This window comes from Notolabrus celidotus, chromosome 19 (assembly GCF_009762535.1).
Source record: "Notolabrus celidotus isolate fNotCel1 chromosome 19, fNotCel1.pri, whole genome shotgun sequence".
In the NCBI taxonomy this organism is placed as follows: domain Eukaryota; kingdom Metazoa; phylum Chordata; class Actinopteri; order Labriformes; family Labridae; genus Notolabrus; species Notolabrus celidotus.
In genome coordinates this window covers 22,324,583-22,344,407 of record NC_048290.1, presented here as the reverse complement: position 1 = coordinate 22,344,407, position 19,825 = coordinate 22,324,583, and the positions used below count along the sequence as shown (strand labels likewise).

At 39.7% G+C, this 19,825-nt stretch overlaps 3 protein-coding genes across 3 annotated transcripts in view; 2 read left to right on the top strand and 1 right to left on the bottom strand.

Moving 5' to 3' along the window:
- The window catches only part of ric1 (RIC1 homolog, RAB6A GEF complex partner 1), a 40,100-nt gene extending 39,300 nt beyond the window's left edge, over nucleotides 1–800 (bottom strand). The window contains 1 exon segment of the mRNA XM_034709068.1: nucleotides 134–800. Within this exon segment, the coding sequence (XP_034564959.1) occupies nucleotides 134–274 (141 nt within the window). The 5' untranslated portion in view covers nucleotides 275–800.
- A 1,530-nt stretch (nucleotides 801–2,330) lies between these two features.
- On the top strand, nucleotides 2,331–9,921 carry exosc2 (exosome component 2). The gene is made up of 9 exons (XM_034709067.1): nucleotides 2,331–2,738; nucleotides 2,947–3,048; nucleotides 3,143–3,188; nucleotides 3,320–3,409; nucleotides 3,560–3,625; nucleotides 3,713–3,781; nucleotides 8,221–8,397; nucleotides 8,709–8,837; nucleotides 9,432–9,921. The coding sequence occupies exons 1-9, from the start codon at nucleotides 2,617–2,619 to the stop codon at nucleotides 9,510–9,512; spliced, it is 882 nt and encodes a 293-aa protein (XP_034564958.1). The 5' UTR covers nucleotides 2,331–2,616; the 3' UTR covers nucleotides 9,513–9,921.
- A 3,000-nt stretch (nucleotides 9,922–12,921) lies between these two features.
- abl1 (c-abl oncogene 1, non-receptor tyrosine kinase) overlaps nucleotides 12,922–19,825 on the top strand; it is a 40,663-nt gene continuing 33,759 nt past the window's right edge. The window contains exons 1-2 of the mRNA XM_034709493.1: nucleotides 12,922–13,446; nucleotides 16,416–16,798. Of these exons, the coding sequence (XP_034565384.1) occupies nucleotides 16,672–16,798 (127 nt within the window). The 5' untranslated portion in view covers nucleotides 12,922–13,446; nucleotides 16,416–16,671. The remainder of the gene's footprint in view (nucleotides 13,447–16,415; nucleotides 16,799–19,825) is intronic.

The window sequence follows — 19,825 nt, the reverse complement described above, 5'->3', positions numbered from 1 at the left end:
TGCATTCAGAGACACAACTAATAGTAAGTAATAACATGCTAGCTTAAATGAGGGTAGCACTTGCACGCATTGTTTTTCTCCAAACAGCTGAGTTCAAGAAGCGAAGCTGCAGCTCCTCCTGTGCTGAACTTACCCGACTGAACCAGATGCTGAGCTGTGTCTCTGAAAGCACAGCGAAGTAAAACCTCTGGGAGCTGGGCTGGATGTGGAAGGGCTCCTCTTCACTCCTCAGCGGACAAAGCAGCCTTCGGGGCCAGCCGGTTAGAAAATACATGACGGCAAACTCACTCCAACTCCACAATCCAAACAGTGTCGCAATGCCAGGTCGTGAGAGCCCCTTATTCCTCCACAACAAGTCTGTTTTTAAACCAAGGGAGTCATTGGCGCTGTTATGGTCAAAATACAAACTTTATATAAGCACATGAAGCCCAGCATGAACACTGGCCAGGCTACAATCCATGAATGCCGTGTAGAAAGATCCCAGCAGCCAGTAGAGCTCCACAGCTAGCCCTGGGTTAGCATTGGCTTTCCAACTTGAAGCTAATATCGTCAGTCCAACTCGAAGATAAAAGCAGCCAGCCTCACACCGACGCCATACAGCAGCAAACTGCGCACTGAGGCAGACAAAAGGGTCGATTAACCTTCAGTCTCGCTGTCGTGTCAATGTCTGTGGTGTCTGAACCAGCGGTGTTTCTTAGCGGTAAAACGTCCAGTTTTCACTCCTCTGTGTCTCACGGCCGCCATCTTTACAAGACTCTGGCTGCCTTGAAGCTGATTGGTCGATACAGAGACGTTTGCTTGGTGTTGACATCTGACGTCAGCACTCCGTTATGTGAAGTTCTGTTGGAAGTGAGCATGCGTGAATGCGAGAGTGACTCGATGCTGACACCTGGCGGTACAACAGCGAGCACACGAGGAAAACATCTGTCCGGTATGTTTCTGCGTTAAGGGCTTCCTTTTCTAAGAACTACGGTAACTAACTCACTGTGTCAAACCATTTGAACAATTAATAATTAGACAATATAGATATTACAGATGGGTGTATCAGTAATTCAGTTCTTTCTAATAACAATGAGCATTTTAGTTATTCAAAATGACATCCTTAATCCTGTCCACAATTGTTATTATCGATATTTACAACTCCATGTTTACAATACGATTGATTTCACTTTTGCCATTCAAGTGTAGTTGTCATTTACTGTTTTTGTATTCAATCATTTTGACTTATTTTAAACAGTCCTAACATTCTCCAAACTTTAAGTTCAATTTCCACAATAGTTTCATTTCACATCAAAACTATATTGCATGTTTGCACATATTGGTATTGTATATTGGTTGCAATACTTTACTATGTAGTCATTTTTCTATACATTTTTATAGATATTCTATGGTGCCCAACAATTCATACATGATATCAGCCTCTCACTACAGTAACACAGATTATTTCCAGTCCTGTGGCTGAGAGACACTTAGTCCACTTTTGTAAGGTTCAATTCGTGTGTAGCTTCTCTCTTCTCTTAACATAAGCAGCGCTCCACAAAAATACAACTCTGTCTTTTCTCCAACACCATGTCATAAAGCAGCACACCTCTTCACCAAAACAAAGGTCTTTTTATCCCTCAAAAAGTCACAGAGCAGTGCTCCTCATAACCAAACCCAGGATTTACCTCTTCTATTCAAAAAGAAAATGATGTAAAAGATGCACCCCTTAAACCAAAATCAATTCCCTTCCTTTTCAAACAGCAAGTCACACTGCAGTGCTCCTTTTTTTTTTTTTACCAGAACCAAGGCTTCTCCCCTGTCCCCTGCTACAGCCCTGTCTGGTGGTGGGTGGCGACACTACAGCTTGTATATGACCAGCAATTTCTCTAACCAACTAGTACTTCTGGTGCAGATGAGCAAGAGTAACATTAAATTAAGCAACTTATTCAGAATCAGAATCAGAAATACTTTATTTATCCCAGGGAGGAATTCAGTCACTAAAGTTGCTCCTGTACACAATAATTAAGAATATCAAATAATATTAATGGAAGAAGTAATTAATAAGATATAAATACAAATACAAGGAAAATGATAAAATGAACATAAATAATAATATATTTTTAGTACAATAATGTTTCAAATATGTGTGTAGATACAACAGAAACAAAATGAATATTCTTGTTTCTCAAATATAAAAGTTAGCTTTTGTTGATTGTATATAGTAGGGACAATTCAACTGTATGGTTGATAGTTTAGAAAATCAAAATTGCGTATTACATTTTGTCAACAACATCCTGAAACATCCTCTGTTGCTACTATAAATATGTCAGAAGTCGCTATTCATATTCCCATGCAGCAGGGGGCGCTAATTAGCAGTAAGGGGCGATAGAGGACGAGTCATAAAAAACATTAGAAAATACGTTGTTTTCAAGCTAATCTATGGGAGCTTACTTATTTATGAGTTTTGACATTACACATTGCTTGTATTCTCACGTTTGGTCTAAAATTGATGGTAGCACCTCCAGAATTAAACCTCCACACTCATATTTCGGTAGGTGGTGGTAAAACGAGTTTGGCTATTGTCGTCTGCCGTAGAGGGAAGAAGAAGAAGAAGAAGAAGAACCAAAAAGAAGCATGGCTGCTGACATGAGACTACCAACTATTCGCAAACCAGTCTCTTTATTAGATTCTGCTTTTGACCGAAAAGATCTAGTCGTCCCCGGTGATGTTATCACTTCAGACACTGGTTTCATGAGGTAGGCATATGTTTGTTTTTAGTGGAATCGGCGACTGTCTGTGGTGGGCACACTATGTTGTCATGGAAGGAAGTCCTGCAAAAGGGACTTTTTTTTGCCTTACTTTTCACGTTAACTTCAAATAAAGTCAAGTTTGATAACCAGGAAATTAATAGGGACATCCCTGTTTGGCTGTATTATTCATTATCTGTACATCCTTTCTGTCCAGGGGTCATGGGACCTATGTTGATGAAGAGAAGCTGACAGCATCTGTTGCTGGAGAGGTGCAGAGAGTAGACAAGCTAATCTGTGTCAGACCACTAAAGACCAGGTAAGAGGGAAGATTTGAGGTCTTAAACTTCTTAAGCCAAGAAGGGAAGTGGGAGCAGAAGCTACATTGTTATAATTTTGATGATGATTTGCAGGTTTAACGGTGAGGTTGGTGATGTAGTGGTTGGCAGAATCACAGAGGTAAGACACTTTTTCTACCTTTTTTTTTTTTTACAAAGTGGTGGCATACATATGTCAAAGGAACCTAAAACAAATAGTTCAGGAAGCTATGAATGTATACTATGATCTCACTGTGTGTGTTTCTTGTGCAGGTACAACAGAAACGATGGAAGATAGAGACCAACTCCCGCTTGGACTCGGTGCTCTTGCTGTCTTCCGTCAATCTGCCTGGAGGAGAGCTGGTGAGATGCTAGAAAATTTGATTCACATAAAGAAAAATGTTTTTTTCACTCTGTAAGCTGAACAAGCATCTATCTAAAGGACGATAAGAGGTTTGTTTAAGAGTTTGATCATTAATTTCTAAAGATGTTTGATATGGCTTTGTCTTTCAGAGGAGACGATCAGCAGAAGACGAGCTCACCATGAGAGAGTACCTTCAAGAAGGCGATCTCATTAGTGTAATTCATATCATTCTTTTAGATATTTTTCTGTCTTATTTGTTTTCCAATACTTATGCAGCTGTTGCCATTTTCCTGTTCTTCCAGGCAGAGGTGCAGTCAGTCTTCTCAGATGGAGCCCTGTCGCTCCACACCCGCAGTTTAAAGTATGGAAAAGTAAGTCAGATAATGTTCACAATAAGGTTTAGAGTTGAGTTATGTGCTGACAAGTTTAGAAAATGTGCTCATGTTTAGGGTGTTATTATTTCCGCGTGCTGTTTAAATTCTCCAGTAGCACAAGTGTGGTTTCAATGGCATTAGGTTACACTTAAAAAACAGTATTTTGAACATGAATCAGGGTTCCCACACGTCCTGGAAAACCTGGAAAACCTGGAAATCAGTTGACCAGTTTTCCAGTACTGGAAAACACCTGGAAAATGGGAGAAAAAGTAAAATGTCCTGGAAAATCACATATAGTCCTGGAAAATGATTCCAACATGGCTGCGTTTGACCTGACCCTATTAACAAAACACATCCCCATTCATTGAAAGTTGAGTGCACGCTGTGCTGGAAAAGACAGCAACACTGCGCAACTTTTTTCACATCTTTTCTCCTTCACTTCATAATCATGCATTCACAGAAAACGGGGGTATATTGTTTATGTTTTATGGTACATTTGGCTCAATTACCGTACTGTAGCTCAGTTGTTCTCAAAGTGAGGTCCTGGGACCCCTGGGGGTCTGCGAACCATAGCGTGGGGGTCCGTGAAATAATTTGAATACATTTTTAATAAATTATAAAATTGTGCTGTGTCATTACAAAACAGCATACACCATTGTTATGATACCATTTGGTGGCTCGAAGGGATATGTGAGTCTTGTTACTGTTAATTTTCTGAAAGCGTTTAAGATCAATTACTTGAAAAGTATAAATGCTGTCATGTTGAGTCCACAAGGAATGAAATGACCCTCTGTTTTAAAGTATACAAGTGGTATTTACTTGATTCAAATTGAAGTGTTATCTGTTTATCACTATGGTACAGGTCTGAAGTATTTACATTGATATGTTTTACAATACAAATAGTTCCAAGGGCAACTAAGAGTGCAAAAGGTAGTAAGCATGTGCTTTAGTGATGGGAAGTTGGGCTCTTTTCAGAGAGCCGGCTCTTTCGACTCTCAAACGGCTCTTAATTTAGGATCTTTTGTAGCCGTATATTTTTTACCTTAATTTTGCAAAAAATAATAGTTTGTGTTGAAAACCCTTAACGTATGAACGTATATATAACCCTTTATAATGCCCAATTGTGTGCATTTCTTCTGTTACAAAATCATTCTCACCCTGATCCTAGGGTTATGATTAGGGTTAGGGTTAGGATTGTGGTTAGGGTTACGGTTAGGGTTAGGATTAGGATTAGGGTTAGGATTAGGGTTAGGGTTAGGGTTAGGATTAGGGTTAGGGTTAGGGTTAGGATTAGGGTTAGGGTTAGGATTAGGGTTAGGGTTAGGGTTATGATTAGGGTTAGGATTAGGGTTAGGATTAGCGTTAGGGTTAGGATTAGGGTTAGGATTAGGATTAGGGTTAGGTTTAGGCTTAGGCTTAGGTTTAGGATTAGGGTTAGGCTTAGGGTTAGGATTAGGGTTAGGATTAGGGTTAGGGTTAGGATTAGGGTTACGGTTGTGGTTAGGGTTAGAGTTAGGGTTAGGATTAGGGTTAGGGTTATGATTATGGTTAGGGTTAGGATTAGGGTTAGGATTAGGATTAGGGTTAGGATAAAGGTTATGATTAGGGTTAGGGTTAGGATTGTGGTTAGGGTTAGGATTAGGGTTAGGGTTAGGGTTAGGATTAGGGTTAGGGTTAGGATTAAGGTTATGATTAGGGTTAGGGTTAGGATTGTGGTTAGGGTTAGGATTAGGGTTAGGGTTAGGGTTAGGATTAAGGTTAGGGTTAGGATTGTGATTAGGGTTAGGGTTAGGGTTTTGATTAGGGTTAGGGTTATGATTAGGGTTAGGGTTAGGGTTAGGATTAGGGTTAGGGTTAGGGTTAGGATTAGGGTTAGGGTTAGTGTTAGGATTAGGGTTAGGATTAGGGTTAGGGTTAGGATTTTGATTGGGGTTAGGGTTAGGGTTAGGATTAGGGTTAGGGTTAGGGTTAGGATCAGGGTTAGGGTTGGGATTAGGGTTAGGGTTAGGGTTAGGATTAGGGTTAGGGTTAGGATTAGGATTAGGGTTAGGGTTAGGGTTAGGATTAGGGTTAGTGTTAGGATTAGGGTTAGGGTTAGGATTTTGATTGGGGTTAGGGTTAGGGTTAGGATTAGGGTTAGGGTTGGGATTAGGGTTAGGGTTAGGGTTAGGATTAGGGTTAGGGTTAGGATTAGGATTAGGGTTAGGGTTAGGATTAGGGTTAGTGTTAGGATTAGGGTTAGGGTTAGGATTAGGGTTAGTGTTAGGATTAGGGTTAGGGTTAGGATTTTGATTGGGGTTAGGGTTAGGGTTAGGGTTAGGATTAGGGTTAGGGTTGGGATTAGGGTTAGGGTTAGGGTTAGGGTTAGGGTTAGGATTAGGATTAGGGTTAGGATTAGGGTTAGGGTTAGGGTTAGGATTAGGGTTAGGGTTAGGATTAGGATTAGGGTTAGGGTTAGGGTTAGGATTAGGGTTAGGGTTAGGGTTAGGATTAGGGTTAGGGTTAGGGTTAGGGTTAGGATTAGGGTTGGGACTAGGGTTAGGGTTAGGACTAGGGTTAGGGTTAGGGTTAGGGTTAGGGTTAGGATTAGGGTTAGGGTTAGGATTAGAATTAGGGTTAGGATTAGGGTTAGGATTAGGGTTAGGATTAGGATTAGGGTTAGGGTTAGGGTTAGGATTAGGATTAGGATTAGGGTTAGGGTTGGGATTAGGGTTAGGGTTAGGGTGAGAACCAGATCTAAACTTAAGCATACAGAACTAGAACCAAACTCATGCAAACAGAACCAGAATCAAACTCAACCAGAACCAAACTCATGCAAACAGAACCAGAATCAAACTCAACCAGAACCAAACCAGAGCCAAACCAGAACCCTAATAGAACTGAACCAGAACCGGCCCAGAACCGACCCAGAACCGACCCAGAACCGGACCAGAACCTTACCAGGAACATACCAGAACTGAACCAGAACCGAACCTTACCAGAACCGAACTGAACCAGAACCGAACTGAACCAGAACCGAACTGAACCTTACCAGAACAGAACCAGAGTTGAACCAGAACCGAACCAGAACTGAACCAGAACTGAACCAGAACCGAACCGGAACCGAACCGAACCAGAACCGTACCAGAACCATACCAGAACCGAACCAGACCCGAACCAGAACCGAACCAGACCCGAACCAGAACCGAACCGGAACCGAATCGGAACCGAACCGAACCAGAACTGAAGCAGAACCGGAACCGAACCGAACCAGAACCGTACCAGAACCATACCAGAACCGAACCAGACGTGAACCAGAACCGAACCAGACCCGAACCAGAACAGAACCGAACCAGAACAGAACCAGAACAGAACCAGAACTGAACCAGAACCGAACCAGAACCGAACCAGAACCAAACTCAAGCAAACAGAACCAGAACCAACTCAGGTAAACCGAACCAGAACCAAACTCAAGCAAACAGAACCAGAACCAAACTCAAGCAAACATTATTAATGTCCTCAGGTTGGTATTGAGAAAAATCAGATGCCTCAGCTTGGATGGGCTGATCTGATTTCTCCTCTCAGTGAGTATTTGCCCGGTCTACAAGAAGACTCTCTTTGAAGGAACAGATGAAGCCAGGATACACAGCCTCCCCTCCACCACCTGTATCCTATATCCTCACATATGATTGGCCACATGGCCGCCATGCTGAGAGAGCTAAGCAGCAAAAGGAAAAAACTGGGAGCCGGCTCTCTCTCTTGATGCGAGCCGGCTCTTCTGATTCACTATAAAGCATCGGCTCTCAGAGCCGCAGCTTTTGATCATGACACATCACTAATGTGCTTAATCTGTGTTACAATTATGAGGGGGCCATGGACAATTTTCTCACCTGTAAGGGGTCCCTGGCTATTCTATTATCAATTTGCCATCATTTTTAAGTATGTAAGAGATGATTTCATTGATAGCCATAGACTACATGTCTTTCAATGTAGACTTCCACTGAGAGGAACATATTAGACTATTTAGGAACTAAATTAGGAACTAAATTTAGACGGTCATACCAGCTTGATCATCAATGAAAATGTCCTGGAAAATGATCTCTGGAAAAGAGTGGGAACCCTGATGAATTAATCAACGGAAATATTTGTTTACACACTAAACTAGTATTAAATGTGTAAATAAGGAACATCAGAGCCAGATGGGTGACCACCAAGTGATCTTTGACTTTGACTCATTACAAACTAGGAAACGAAAACAAATCAAATGAGTACAGAAAAAAGCACGATGACCTGATTTTAAAGCCTGAAACACTATATATCACATTAGATTCCTATATTAAAGACTCTAGCATTAATCTTGTAACCAAATATTAAGCTAGTAATACATTCTCTTGTTCCCTTATCTTCTGTTGACTCTGTCTAATATTCTGCCCTTTTTTTCTCTCTCTCATTATCAGTTGGGTCAAGGAGTGCTGGTACAGCTTTCTCCTTCACTGATCAAGAGACAGAAAACACATTTCCACAACCTGCCATGTGGCGCATCCTTAATCCTGGGGAATAACGGCTTTGTGTGGTTGTATCCCACACCAGGGCAGCAGGATGAGGAGGCTGGGGGCTTCTACACCAGCCTGGAGGTGAGAACTTTAGCAACCAAGAGCAGTATCTGACAGTTTAAACACTGTGTCACCAGTTTTTACACACTTGGATTTAAACTTAGCATATATATGACATAGATATTTACATACATATGTAAATACCGTATTGCTCTGATTATAAGACAATCACACTGTTCAGATGTACTTCAAGTCCCTATGGTAATCTGAAAAGAGGAGACACTTCTTTTAAATACTTTTTAATCTGCTGCTTCCATGTTATGTTCCTGCATTTCTTGTATTTATAAATGTTTACCTTATTTGTTTGTCTCATCTTGTCTCTGTCCTTCCAGCCTGTCAGTCTTTCAGACCGTGAAGTCATCTCTCGGTTAAGGAACTGTCTTCTGGCTCTGGCTGCTCACAAAGTCCTCCTGTACGACACCAGTGTTCTGTATTGCTATGAATCCTCAGTCCAGCACCAGGTAAGAAGCAGTATAATGAAATATATGATCTGTGATAACCACATATTTTCCCCACCATTACACAATGTACAACAATTTTATTTAAAAGATTCCAATCTTGAAATTCTTCTCTTTGGTGTATTGTGCCATCTGGTGGCCAAATTGCAAAACTACAACAGTGATTAATCGTAATCAATTTAGTCTCTGCTAGTGTAAAACCAAACCCTGACCACCACACAACTTCATCATGAATGCTTTACTTAGCATGAAAGCTGGTAATATCACCATACTGTATTGGCACAGTTAACTCTTTGTGCTTACATTTGATGATGTAGATAAGAAATTACATTGAAGTTTTCACTTTAACAAGTAAACCTACTTAACAAAGCCACATTTTTTATTTGTTTTTATAAATAACTGAGCTGTCTCTCTTAGGCTGTAGCTCAAAGTACACTAAAGTAACCCTTACTGAAACTACCTTCATGGTATTTCTCAGACATAAAAAAAAAATAGAAATATGTTATCCACTAGTACTGAATGAATTTGTAGAAAGTTTTTGTTAATAAAGTTTTGGCATAAAAATGTATAATTATTTTCTTTGTGTCATTTCTGTAGGTCAAAGACATCTTGAAGCCAGAAGTGATGGAAGAGATTGTCATGTTGACTCAACAGAAGCTGTTGGAACAGGAAGGTTAAAGAGCCCACATCCTAACTGACCTCGTAACAAAACCGTGATCACATCCAGCAGCTTCAAGAGGGACCATGTATCCAAGGACTGAACTAATCTTTTCAAAGCCTCTTTACTAATGTGAGAGTCAGTTGTATGGTTAAACAGTGTGCTTTAACTTACTTAAGTGATGGTTGGTGTTCAACTACTATTAAGAAGGATTTTTTTTAGATCACTAGAGCAGCTGCTCTCACATTATAAAGAGATATAGTGGAACGCTTTTAATAATATGCTGTGTAATAGAAAAACACTGTTGTTTACAATACATTTTCTATAGTTTTCAGTACTCCTCAGTGTTCGGTCTTGGTCAATGATACTATTAAAATGTATAATGTCTTTTCCAGTATTGCAAATAAATATGCATTTGTAAAAATTACAGTCCAAAGAGAGATTTTTTAGATCTGTAGTTTTTTGTTTAACGTGTTTGAAATATCAAAACAACTTTTCAACACGTTAACTTTAAAGCTAAAACAGTGAGTCATAAGTAGAACCAAATGACCACTGGTATTTTTTTATGTTTCCGAAGAAGAAAATGCAATGAGCGCTCACAGTCAACGATGTCATCACATATGACTATCAGATCCAGATTTTCTTTTAAAACATCTTGTATGTACAGAGCAAGCAAGAGTTGCAGGAAGTTTTCTGAGGGGCTACTTTTTCCTTCCCCAGCCATATTTTTGTGCTCCTTTTACAACACTTTTGCATTTGCAATACTTAAATGTTTCATCTTAATCTCTTTTTCAGATTTTTGCATTCCCTTGGAATATGTTGTGAAATATATCAAAACTTGAACATTATCATGCGATTGTTGCGATTCCTTGTTACACTTTTGCATTTACTGACAGCATAAAGATTTTCATTCCCTACCAAAATTATTTGAGTTCCCCTTGCAATCTGCTTCGCGTTACATTGACATATTTTAGCATTCCCCTGCAAAAAATGTGCTTTTCCTCGCAATACTTTTGCATTCCCCTTGCAACTTCTGCGTTACTTCACCGTACCATTCCATTGTAGATTAGTATTTCCTTGCAATCTTGTTGACAGTTTCACACAATTAAGTTTACATTATCTTGCAATATATTTTGCATTTTCCTGCATTGCTTTTGGGGATCCCTCTAAACATGTTTGGTAATACCTATTTATTGGGCGTTACATTGCAATATGTTTTGCGTTCCCTAGCAAACCTTTTCCTGTATTGCACTATGCTCTGAGTTACCCAACACTGCTCTTGCATTCCCTCGTGTTTTTGCATTTCCCTGTAATACTCATGTGTTACCTCCCATTATGTCGCATTCCCTTGCAATAAGTTTTGTGTTACATTACAATGTTACCCAAGTTAATTAAATCTAAAATGAATACTAACTAGTGTCATGTCACTAAGCATAATTGGATTTTAAAGCTGCTGCTGGAAGTCACAGAGTAAACATCTGTTCAGAGAGAGGGACTTCAAATGTCAACACTATCCCTCCCAACTAGATTTCCTCATAGCCCCCCAACACAGATCGGCATGTGCAGTCAAGATAGTGCAGGACTCATAAGCAATCGGAGGATGTAGTAGGGGCCACCCCTTAACCAATCAGGACAGAGGGTTGGAGATTAGCTATGATTGGTCAGTCATAACGGGAACGAGGGGAATAATAACATTGCTTGATACAAAGGCATTGGAAAACGCAAAGATTTCGCAATAGTCTCAAATTACTCCACTTACTGAGGAGCACCGATGGGTATTATGATCTTTTCTCCAAACCCAGCAGAAAAAAAGTAACATTTTTTACACCATTCCTACCAACAGCAGTTTTAACTCATTTAAAGTCATATACTGAAAAATGAAGTGAGCCTTTCCCAGTCCAGATTCCTGAACTAGATTCCAAGATTGTTTAGAAGGAGAGAGAGAAAAAGAAGAAGAAAAGTATTGCAAGGGAATTCAAAAGTTGTGTGAGGCAACACAAAGCATAGTATGAGGTAACGCAGTAGAAGCCCTCAAAAATACTTCCTTTTAAACAGTGGTGGACAGTAACAAAGTAAATTTACTTGAGTACAGTACTTAAGTACATTTTTTGAGTATCTGTACTTTACTTGAGTATTATATTTTGGGGACACTTATTACTTGTAATCCACTACATTCAGAAGACAATTGTACTTTTTACTCCGCTACATTTCTATCAATGCTCTAGTTACTCACTACTTTAGCTTTGAAAGTACTTTAGCTTCCCTTCCCTTTTCTGTAATCTGATCCCAAAGACAGTAAAATGTGTTTGTGTAGTTCTGCTTCTCTCAGTGGTTTAGTCGTACCTGTATATCGTGCAGGTTGAACGTGGAGCAAACACAGAGCAAGTTTCATTCAGATCAGTCAATTCATGTAGAGGTGGTAATGATGGCTATAATTCTCCACATGAGCACTCATGGCCATATCTTCAGCCTGTGTTAGAGGTTTTTGAAATGAAGAATGATAAGTACCGTTTGAAATGTTCTCCCTGTTTCCCACTCTGCTCAAACATACAAAAAGTCACTATCCAACCTGAGAAAGTGTGTTGAGCTATGTAACATTTGTTTCATTCCAGATGAACATTTGAAACTAAGTTGTCTGTTATTGGAGTAACTTAGTTTCTGTTTTTATTCCATGGTATAGTTTTTAGAGATTTCAAGTAATTTCTAAATAAACATGATTTAACAGAATGTACTCCTATGTATTCTTGACTGCACTTATGTATTGTGAAAACACAACGTTTTGAGATTATTTAAAAACTACTTTGAATACTTAAGTATTTTTAAAAGGAAGTACTTCAGTACTTTAAAGCTGCTGTGAGGAAATTTTCATGTATATCAATTTTGGCGCCCCCTTGTGGACAAAGTGATACCTATTATCTCTTGGTCTGTACATGCATAAGTAGTGTTTTCAACAAAAACCTCACCCTAATATCGTTTAACAGCCAGATTTATCACTCCATGTGGTTATGTGCCATAAAAACAGCCAAAAAAGGGTGTTTCTAAAGCCAAATATCAATCATGTGGTCTGACACCTTCCCCCTCGGAGTGGTTTAAGGCATTAAAAATGACAACAGAGAAGGTATCAGTGTTGTTGTTCATGGTCTTGTTTGCTTTTGAAGGTCATAAAGAGGCATCAGTGTTTGTTTCAGCCTGTTTCTAAGCTGGTTAAAAACTCCTCACAGTGCCTTTAACTCAAGTTATAATCTGACAGAGCGACTTTCACTTGTATTGGAGTAATATTTGACCTTTACTTTGACTTAAGTAATGAAGCTGTTTACTTTGTCCACCACTGCTTTTAAAGGGGCTGATCTGTCCTTTTGCTTTCCAGCATAATAAGAATTTATCTTTGGTCCCGTATACTAGCCCACGCACGCATGTGACGTCATACGTCGCCCCACCCACATACTTCTGTAAACCACCTTGCGTATGGAAGTATGGCGGCACCAGCGACACAACTACAACTCGGCCAAAGTTTAGTGCACAGATTTTCACGTGAAAACAATGAGTGAGTCCAGGGACAGAGGGGTCGGTAGCTGTAAACAGAGGACAGGACTTGCAGAAAGAGTCGTCGGTCTCTGGCCGGCTGAATCTCCTCGATTTCTCTTCACCTCCCTGATTGAAGTTCCTTTAGTCCGGGTACCACAGGGGGAGAGACTCCGCAACACGGGAAGAGTGGACACGGAAGTTTGAAACAGACTGAAAACTTTGGCTTTGGAAGACTGTTTGCAACAATTAAGTTGTGGCAACCGGAGAGTTATTTGGGAGACTTTTCTGTGCACTTGTGTGGAGTGTAAACAGCGACTCGGACAGAGCCAACTGTTGAATGCTCGATGTGCATTAGTTAGCCTCTATGGCTAACTTAACCATTAGCTTGAGGACGTCAGCTAACCAACAATGTAAATATTCCAAGACAATGTAAGTCAACATACACACTTTATTCACTCTTTGAGTTTGTAAGTTAGCACATGTTTGTCATTTCCACTTCCGTGCTTCTTGTGCACGTTTGACTTTTTTTGACACTGTTTTTGTAATTACAGTATTTCTCAATTGCTAAAACATATTTATTGACATCCACCACGCTTTTCTCAACGCTATAAGCACAAAACACAATTTTCAAACTACATTCACCAAACCTCTGACTCTTCCTGCAAAACCAAACAATGTTGTCAGATCATACCCCAAGTCAATCAAAATTAAAAACAACACTGAGCAGTCATTGCACACTACATCAAAAATCTGAATGCTCAGGACATGAAGCTGTAGAAACAATGTGTATTGTTCACAACAGTTCTACCAACCTCTACCAGGAAATTGTGCAAACATCTGTACTGATGGACCAGCTTTCATGTGTATGGAATTCACCTTTGATTCCTTTTATCAGATCCCCTTACCCTCCTTTGCTTTGTCATGAAGAGGTCTTTGGTGGTATTACTGAATTACAACAATAAAGTGATACTGCATGTTGGTATTTATACAACAACTTGAAATGACATGCATTAATACCTCAACTTTCAATTTTTAACAAATATTATTTGTTAAAATTATGACAGAATCCTTACATTGCCTACATGTATATTTTACGTGTATATAGTAAAAATAATTTAAATACAAAAAAAAAAGAGGAGCACATTATAGTGTAATCCACAAAATCGTACTGAAGTGCTTACAGTATCTACTAGGGATGCACAATATTGGATTTTTTGCCGATATGCCGATATTTAACAACTCATTTAGCCGATTACCGACATAGATATTTTTTTCCGCCCACCTAATTACAGAGATCATCAGTTCTCTTCTGTATTGGAATTAGCGTACAGCATTATGGTGATACTCTTATCACATTTCTTACGTCATATTCATTTCTTGTGCAAAATAAGAAAAATACTTAATATTTAAAGCTGCATATTTATTTGTGACAATTGCTTTCAAACAAAATTCATACAAAAAGAGACATCCTACTTAAAACTTGGATGACGCTCTCCTTGAGATAATCATAACAATACTCACAACCAGAGCAAATTTAGCCAATTTCACATTTGACATTGTAAGTAAACCTAACCTCTGTTCACAGGGAACATATGAAAAGTGCAACTGAACAGCAATTAAACCTAAATTAAATAAAATGGTTTACTCTTTGACAGTAAATGTGCCTAAATTAGTCAGCTACATGTACCTTACACACTGCTGCTTAAATTCAAATTTAACTTCAAACATGAGCCCAACATGTGTGCAGCAGCCCATTATTTTATCGGTTAATCATATCAGCGGATATCAGTGTGTTGGCCGATATCTGATAGTTCATTTTAAAGCCAATCTCGGACGATACCAATAATATCATGCATCCCTAGTTATCTACAGCATCAGATCTACATGCTGGGTCAGGCCACAGGACTTCATCCACATCACAGGCCACTTTCTCCCTGACCTGGCAACGGGGGGAAAAACCATGGCGTGCCGGATCCAGGCTTATATTGGTTTCCTCACATCATTAGACACAAGTGTGATCAGTTTTGAGTGGTTGTGTTTAAACTCTGAATCATGTGCTTCAAATGTGTTTAACTTTTGCTACCTGTGCTTACCATTATGTAACACAAGTGCATCACAGTGCAACATGTGTTTTTAGTGAGTGAGAATGTGTTTGTTGTGTCTAACAGGTGAAAAGTGCTTATGGTTTTGCCAAAAGAGTGACTGATTCAGTACATGGTTCAGGCCGCTAAGGAATTTGGTTCAGACAATAGGGGTTAGTGTTTTAGCAACTGAGAAATACTGTAAAATAGGATGTCAAAATACAGAAGTAGCCTGAAATACAATTATAATACCCTGCTAGACTTCAGAGGTAACTATTTATCCCAGCTAGTTCGTATGCCCCAGATGAAGTTGTTTTCTGTTTTTGTTTTCTCCTTTCTAACAAAATACACTACCAGTCAAAAGTTTGGACACACCTTCTCATTCAAGGGTTTGTATTTATTTTCATTATTTTCAGCATTGTAGATTAATACTGAAGACACAAAAACTATGAAATAATCTGGTTTTGACATAATCTGGATTACAACAGTAGTCACATAGGGCTATCCATTGTGTACTAACCCTACCTCTGAACAACACAACTGATGGTCTCAAACACATTAAGAAGGCAAGTCATTCTACAAATGAACTCTTGACAAGGCTCATGTTAATTAGAAACCATTCCAGGAGATCACTTCATGAAGCAGACTGAGAGAATACCAAGAGTGTGCAAAGCTGTCATGAAGGAAAAAGGGGGCTACTTTACAGAATCTAAAATATAAAACATATTCAGGTTTGTTTAACACTTTTTTGTTCATTAAATAATTCCATATATGTTCTTTCATAGTTTTGATGTCTTCAGTATTAATCTACAGTGTTTACAATAATTAAAATAAATACAAATCCTTGAATGAGAAGGTGCGTCCAAACTTCTGACTGGTGGTGTATCTCTAAATAGTTATGTTTGTAGCCTGCAGCATACTGTTGTTAACCAACGTTAGCTTCATATTTGATTGGCTGGATTAGAATAAAAAATAAAAAATGAAGTGTATGAACATCCTTGTTTTGACAGATAGAAGTGAGAATATATACAGAGGGATGCACATGTAATGTTTCTTGATAATGTAGTGAAAGTAGGACCCTTAAAATCTCAACAACAGAGTACTTGCAATGAATTTAGTATTTATCAGGATATTGCATGGGATAGAACCCTTGTATGTCAACCCAATAATGTGCATGCTTTATAAACCTCTACAGCATTGTGAGACTAAGCCAAGATTATTTATAAAAATGTCTGGTGTCTGAATTCATGTTTTATGTTAAATAGAAGCTTAAACGCTTTGAATATGATCATCATTGATTGTTTGTTTTCTTCCCAGACTACTTTGAAACACCGATCTCTGACCTCTGAGGCATTCAGTCTCCATTACAGTATGATAAACAGAGACACAAAGGAGTGAAAGGGATCTACAAAGGTGAAAGACATTACCCACACTCCAGTGGAAGACGGACTGAGCCAGGGAAAGGGGTTCCCGTCCTGTCCTTACCCCTTCCCTGACTGGTGGCCAACTGTTTGACGGTGAGCAACAAAGTCCAGCTTGGAGAGTCCCGGCTGCGGCCTGGCACCCTGCCCTTATGGGGCAGCAGCCGGGAAAGTTTGTAGGGGACCAGAGGAGACCCAGTCTGCCAGCCTTCATCAAGGGTGGAAAGAGAGAGTCGTCACGCCATGGCACCCAGCCCTGTAACGTTTTTGCTGTGCACGGTAAGAAGAAATGTTCTGATACAATGTTTTTTCTGTCATTTGAAACAACAGCAGTTTAGGTTTTCCCTAATCGCTATGTCAGGGACTGGCCAGAGATGAAACACTAAGACTGTTACTAAAACGACTCTATTTTGTGCTTTGTGCTTTCTCTTTCTGCCACCTGACCTTTCATGGACAGACCATCGCACATACCATAAGTTTGATTGCATTTACTCTTCTGAAAAATTTAAATTTCATGATGTAGCACAAGTTCTGATACATAAATACAAATCACAAAAGTGCATAGATAGCCTTAGCACTGTTGTGGTTGCATCACTGAGATTGCTGCAAGTCAGCTGAATAACAAGTTTGCTTGCGCAACCTGGAGTAGAGAAAGTGTTGTGAACTCAAAGCAATGCAATAAGACAGTTTAAGTGCGTGAAACCTACCTTACCAACCATGAGTAATCTAAACAGCAATGGAGAGTCTGTCTTTGCTGTCAGTATGGTATGGTGTGATGATGTTGTTGCCTCAGTTGGTGGCTTGTTTGGTTTCTGACAGGCCGATATACTCAATAGTGTCTAGTAAATGCTGAAAAAGCTTAACATGAAATATTGCCAGTCTTCAAACTTGAGCATTCTTTACTAAGCTGCTTTTGTTGTGTGGCAGAGCTCAACAGTGCCTCCTCCTGCGTTTTTTTTAGGACAGTGTGTGGCTGTACAGAAAGTTCTATTGTATGTATGTGTATGTATCTTTTAGAAAATAGAAAGAAATCCCCATCACAGGTTCTTCGACACCAAGCAGACCTCTTCCGATTACTTACAAATCATAATCACCATGAAAGATATCCTGTTTACTCTTATGTAAACCACAGAAGAGTAGAAAATCATCACATATAAAAAGATGGGACAGAGAAGTGTTGCATTTCTGCTTGAAATTCAATCAGTTAGATGCCAGCTAAGAGATACCTTTAAGTGTTGTGAGTGATAAATGACAGTAGCCACAGAGATAATGCACAGCTTTGCATCAGGGTCTTGCTTATAACGCAGCAGTTTCGAAGATATTAAGATTACGAGTTTTCCATAATGAGAGGCACAGCTGAGTTGATTGACAGGCAGGAACACAGTAGCTGTTGGCTAGGAGGCTCAAAGCCCGCCTCTTTACCTCACACTAGCTCGACAGAAGTTAGGTTGACTTTCAAAAATGGCTCCCGCCGACGATTGGCCTCAAAACAACGTTTCAGAAACATATGGGTGACATCATGGATACTACTACCATTATTTATACAGTCTATGGTTTGCAATTTATTTTTGGGCCTGAGTATTAGAGTCAAACTAAGCGGCCATTCTGGGTAGAATTTCGATCCGGTGTGTGAATTTTTCAAGCTGAAGACATCTTTTAGTTCATTTGTTTACTTAAGTGCTTGCTGTTGTTCTGGGGTTTTGACCAATCAGAGTCATGTATTTACAGCTCGCTGGGTAATAAATAATCTTTGAACATAGCTCTGTCTTAATGTAGTGATCACACTAATGCATGCTCCATGGGGAAAACTCTGTCAAAGCACTCCATAAGGGAAGACCAGCCAGCTGCTGGCTCAGATCCTCACTGGGTTTTAAAAAGCCAGGACCAGATATACTCACACTGGGGACAGATGTTAATCTGGTGATGTTTCTTCCTGGTTTGTATGACTTTTTTTGTCCATGTCTTCATAAGGAAGTCTGTCTGTTTCCTGGTTTAATCGTGTGGCCTTTTGTCCTTTTTTCAAGCCTCAATTATTTTATCTGAATTAAAAAATGAAAGTGCTCCAAAAAGCAGACTTTCATCACTTCAATTATAACTTATTTCCTATTTATTCTATCCACCTTTTGTTTTTGTGGTCATATTATTTCATATGGACTCAGCTCATGAAAATGCCTTTGTCATGGTCCATATCTTGATAGCCTAGAGAAGCAAAGTATCTAATACACCCAAGGTAGAGTCAGGGGGGCTTGTTTTCTTTTATAAATCATATAAAATTAGTTTATGTTCGGTGCCAATAAGCTCTTTCTTTTAACTGCTTTAGCTTTGATGTTTAACAGTGCTGTTAATATTCATTGGGGGAATAATAAGGCATACAAATCTAGATTTATGTCTGCATTCTGCCATAAGTGGGAACAGAGAATGTATGTATGAATGAAGAACAAAAGAAAACCTGATACATTTGTCACAAGTCAGAAAAAAAGAGTGCCACGGTTGAGGTGTGGGCTTTCTGTTCTTTTAGCTCTTTAAAACGATCACTTGTCATTGAACCGGATGCATGCCATGCATCTAGCTGACTGATAAGTTTACCAAATGTGTCCGTTGGGCTGTGATTGACTTGGCAGGAATACTTTCCACAGAGTCTCAGTCTTGCATAACACAGAGGGGGGACAGGACAGGGAGGTCAGAAAAACAGAATGAAAGGCTTTGCCGGTAAATGGGTTGAATTTGGCAAAGGGTCACTGACACGGGCCGGACTTATTTTCTCTCTTTGACCCTGCCCTCTTGTGGTGAGCAGGTTGGACTATGAGAGGGAGATGTGAGTCATAATGCAAGAGGAGGGCAATAACAACAGAGGATTTTACATCTCTGTTTTCTCTCTTCTTGGTGAGCCACAGCTAGTTAACGCTCAGCTAGTCAGCCCCATGCTGCTCCTCAGCAGGCAGGTTCAGACCTCTGCACGCAGCTGCCTGGGAGAGAGACCGAGGCAGTCAGGGGCAAGCAAAGACCTGCCTCTACTCTTGGCACCGCTGTGTACTGTACAGCAGGGAGGTATGATCTCACTGGTTAGCGAGTACGATTACAAGGACCGAGCGGGGTAGTGAATTTTTGGGAGCCGTAGCTCACACAATACATTTCCAGCTGCTTTTCTGTGTGCGGTTCAGTTATCTGAGAACCCCCCTCAAGTCGGCTGTGGACCTCTGTGGATCATGGAGTAGATTACCCTCTCCAGTATGTTACCAGACCTGTATAAAAACAAGTCTGAGCAGAGCACACAAGAGAGGACTTTATCTTTTCTTTCCTAGTTGT

Coding starts and splice junctions, on each gene's coding strand:
- exosc2 (XM_034709067.1), top strand. CDS start 2,617: ATGGCTGCTGACATGAGACTACCAACTATTCGCAAACCAGTCTCTTTA. Junction 3,049..3,142: donor GTCAGACCACTAAAGACCAG/GTAAGAGGGAAG, acceptor GATGATTTGCAG/GTTTAACGGTGAGGTTGGTG. Junction 3,626..3,712: donor AAGAAGGCGATCTCATTAGT/GTAATTCATATC, acceptor CTGTTCTTCCAG/GCAGAGGTGCAGTCAGTCTT.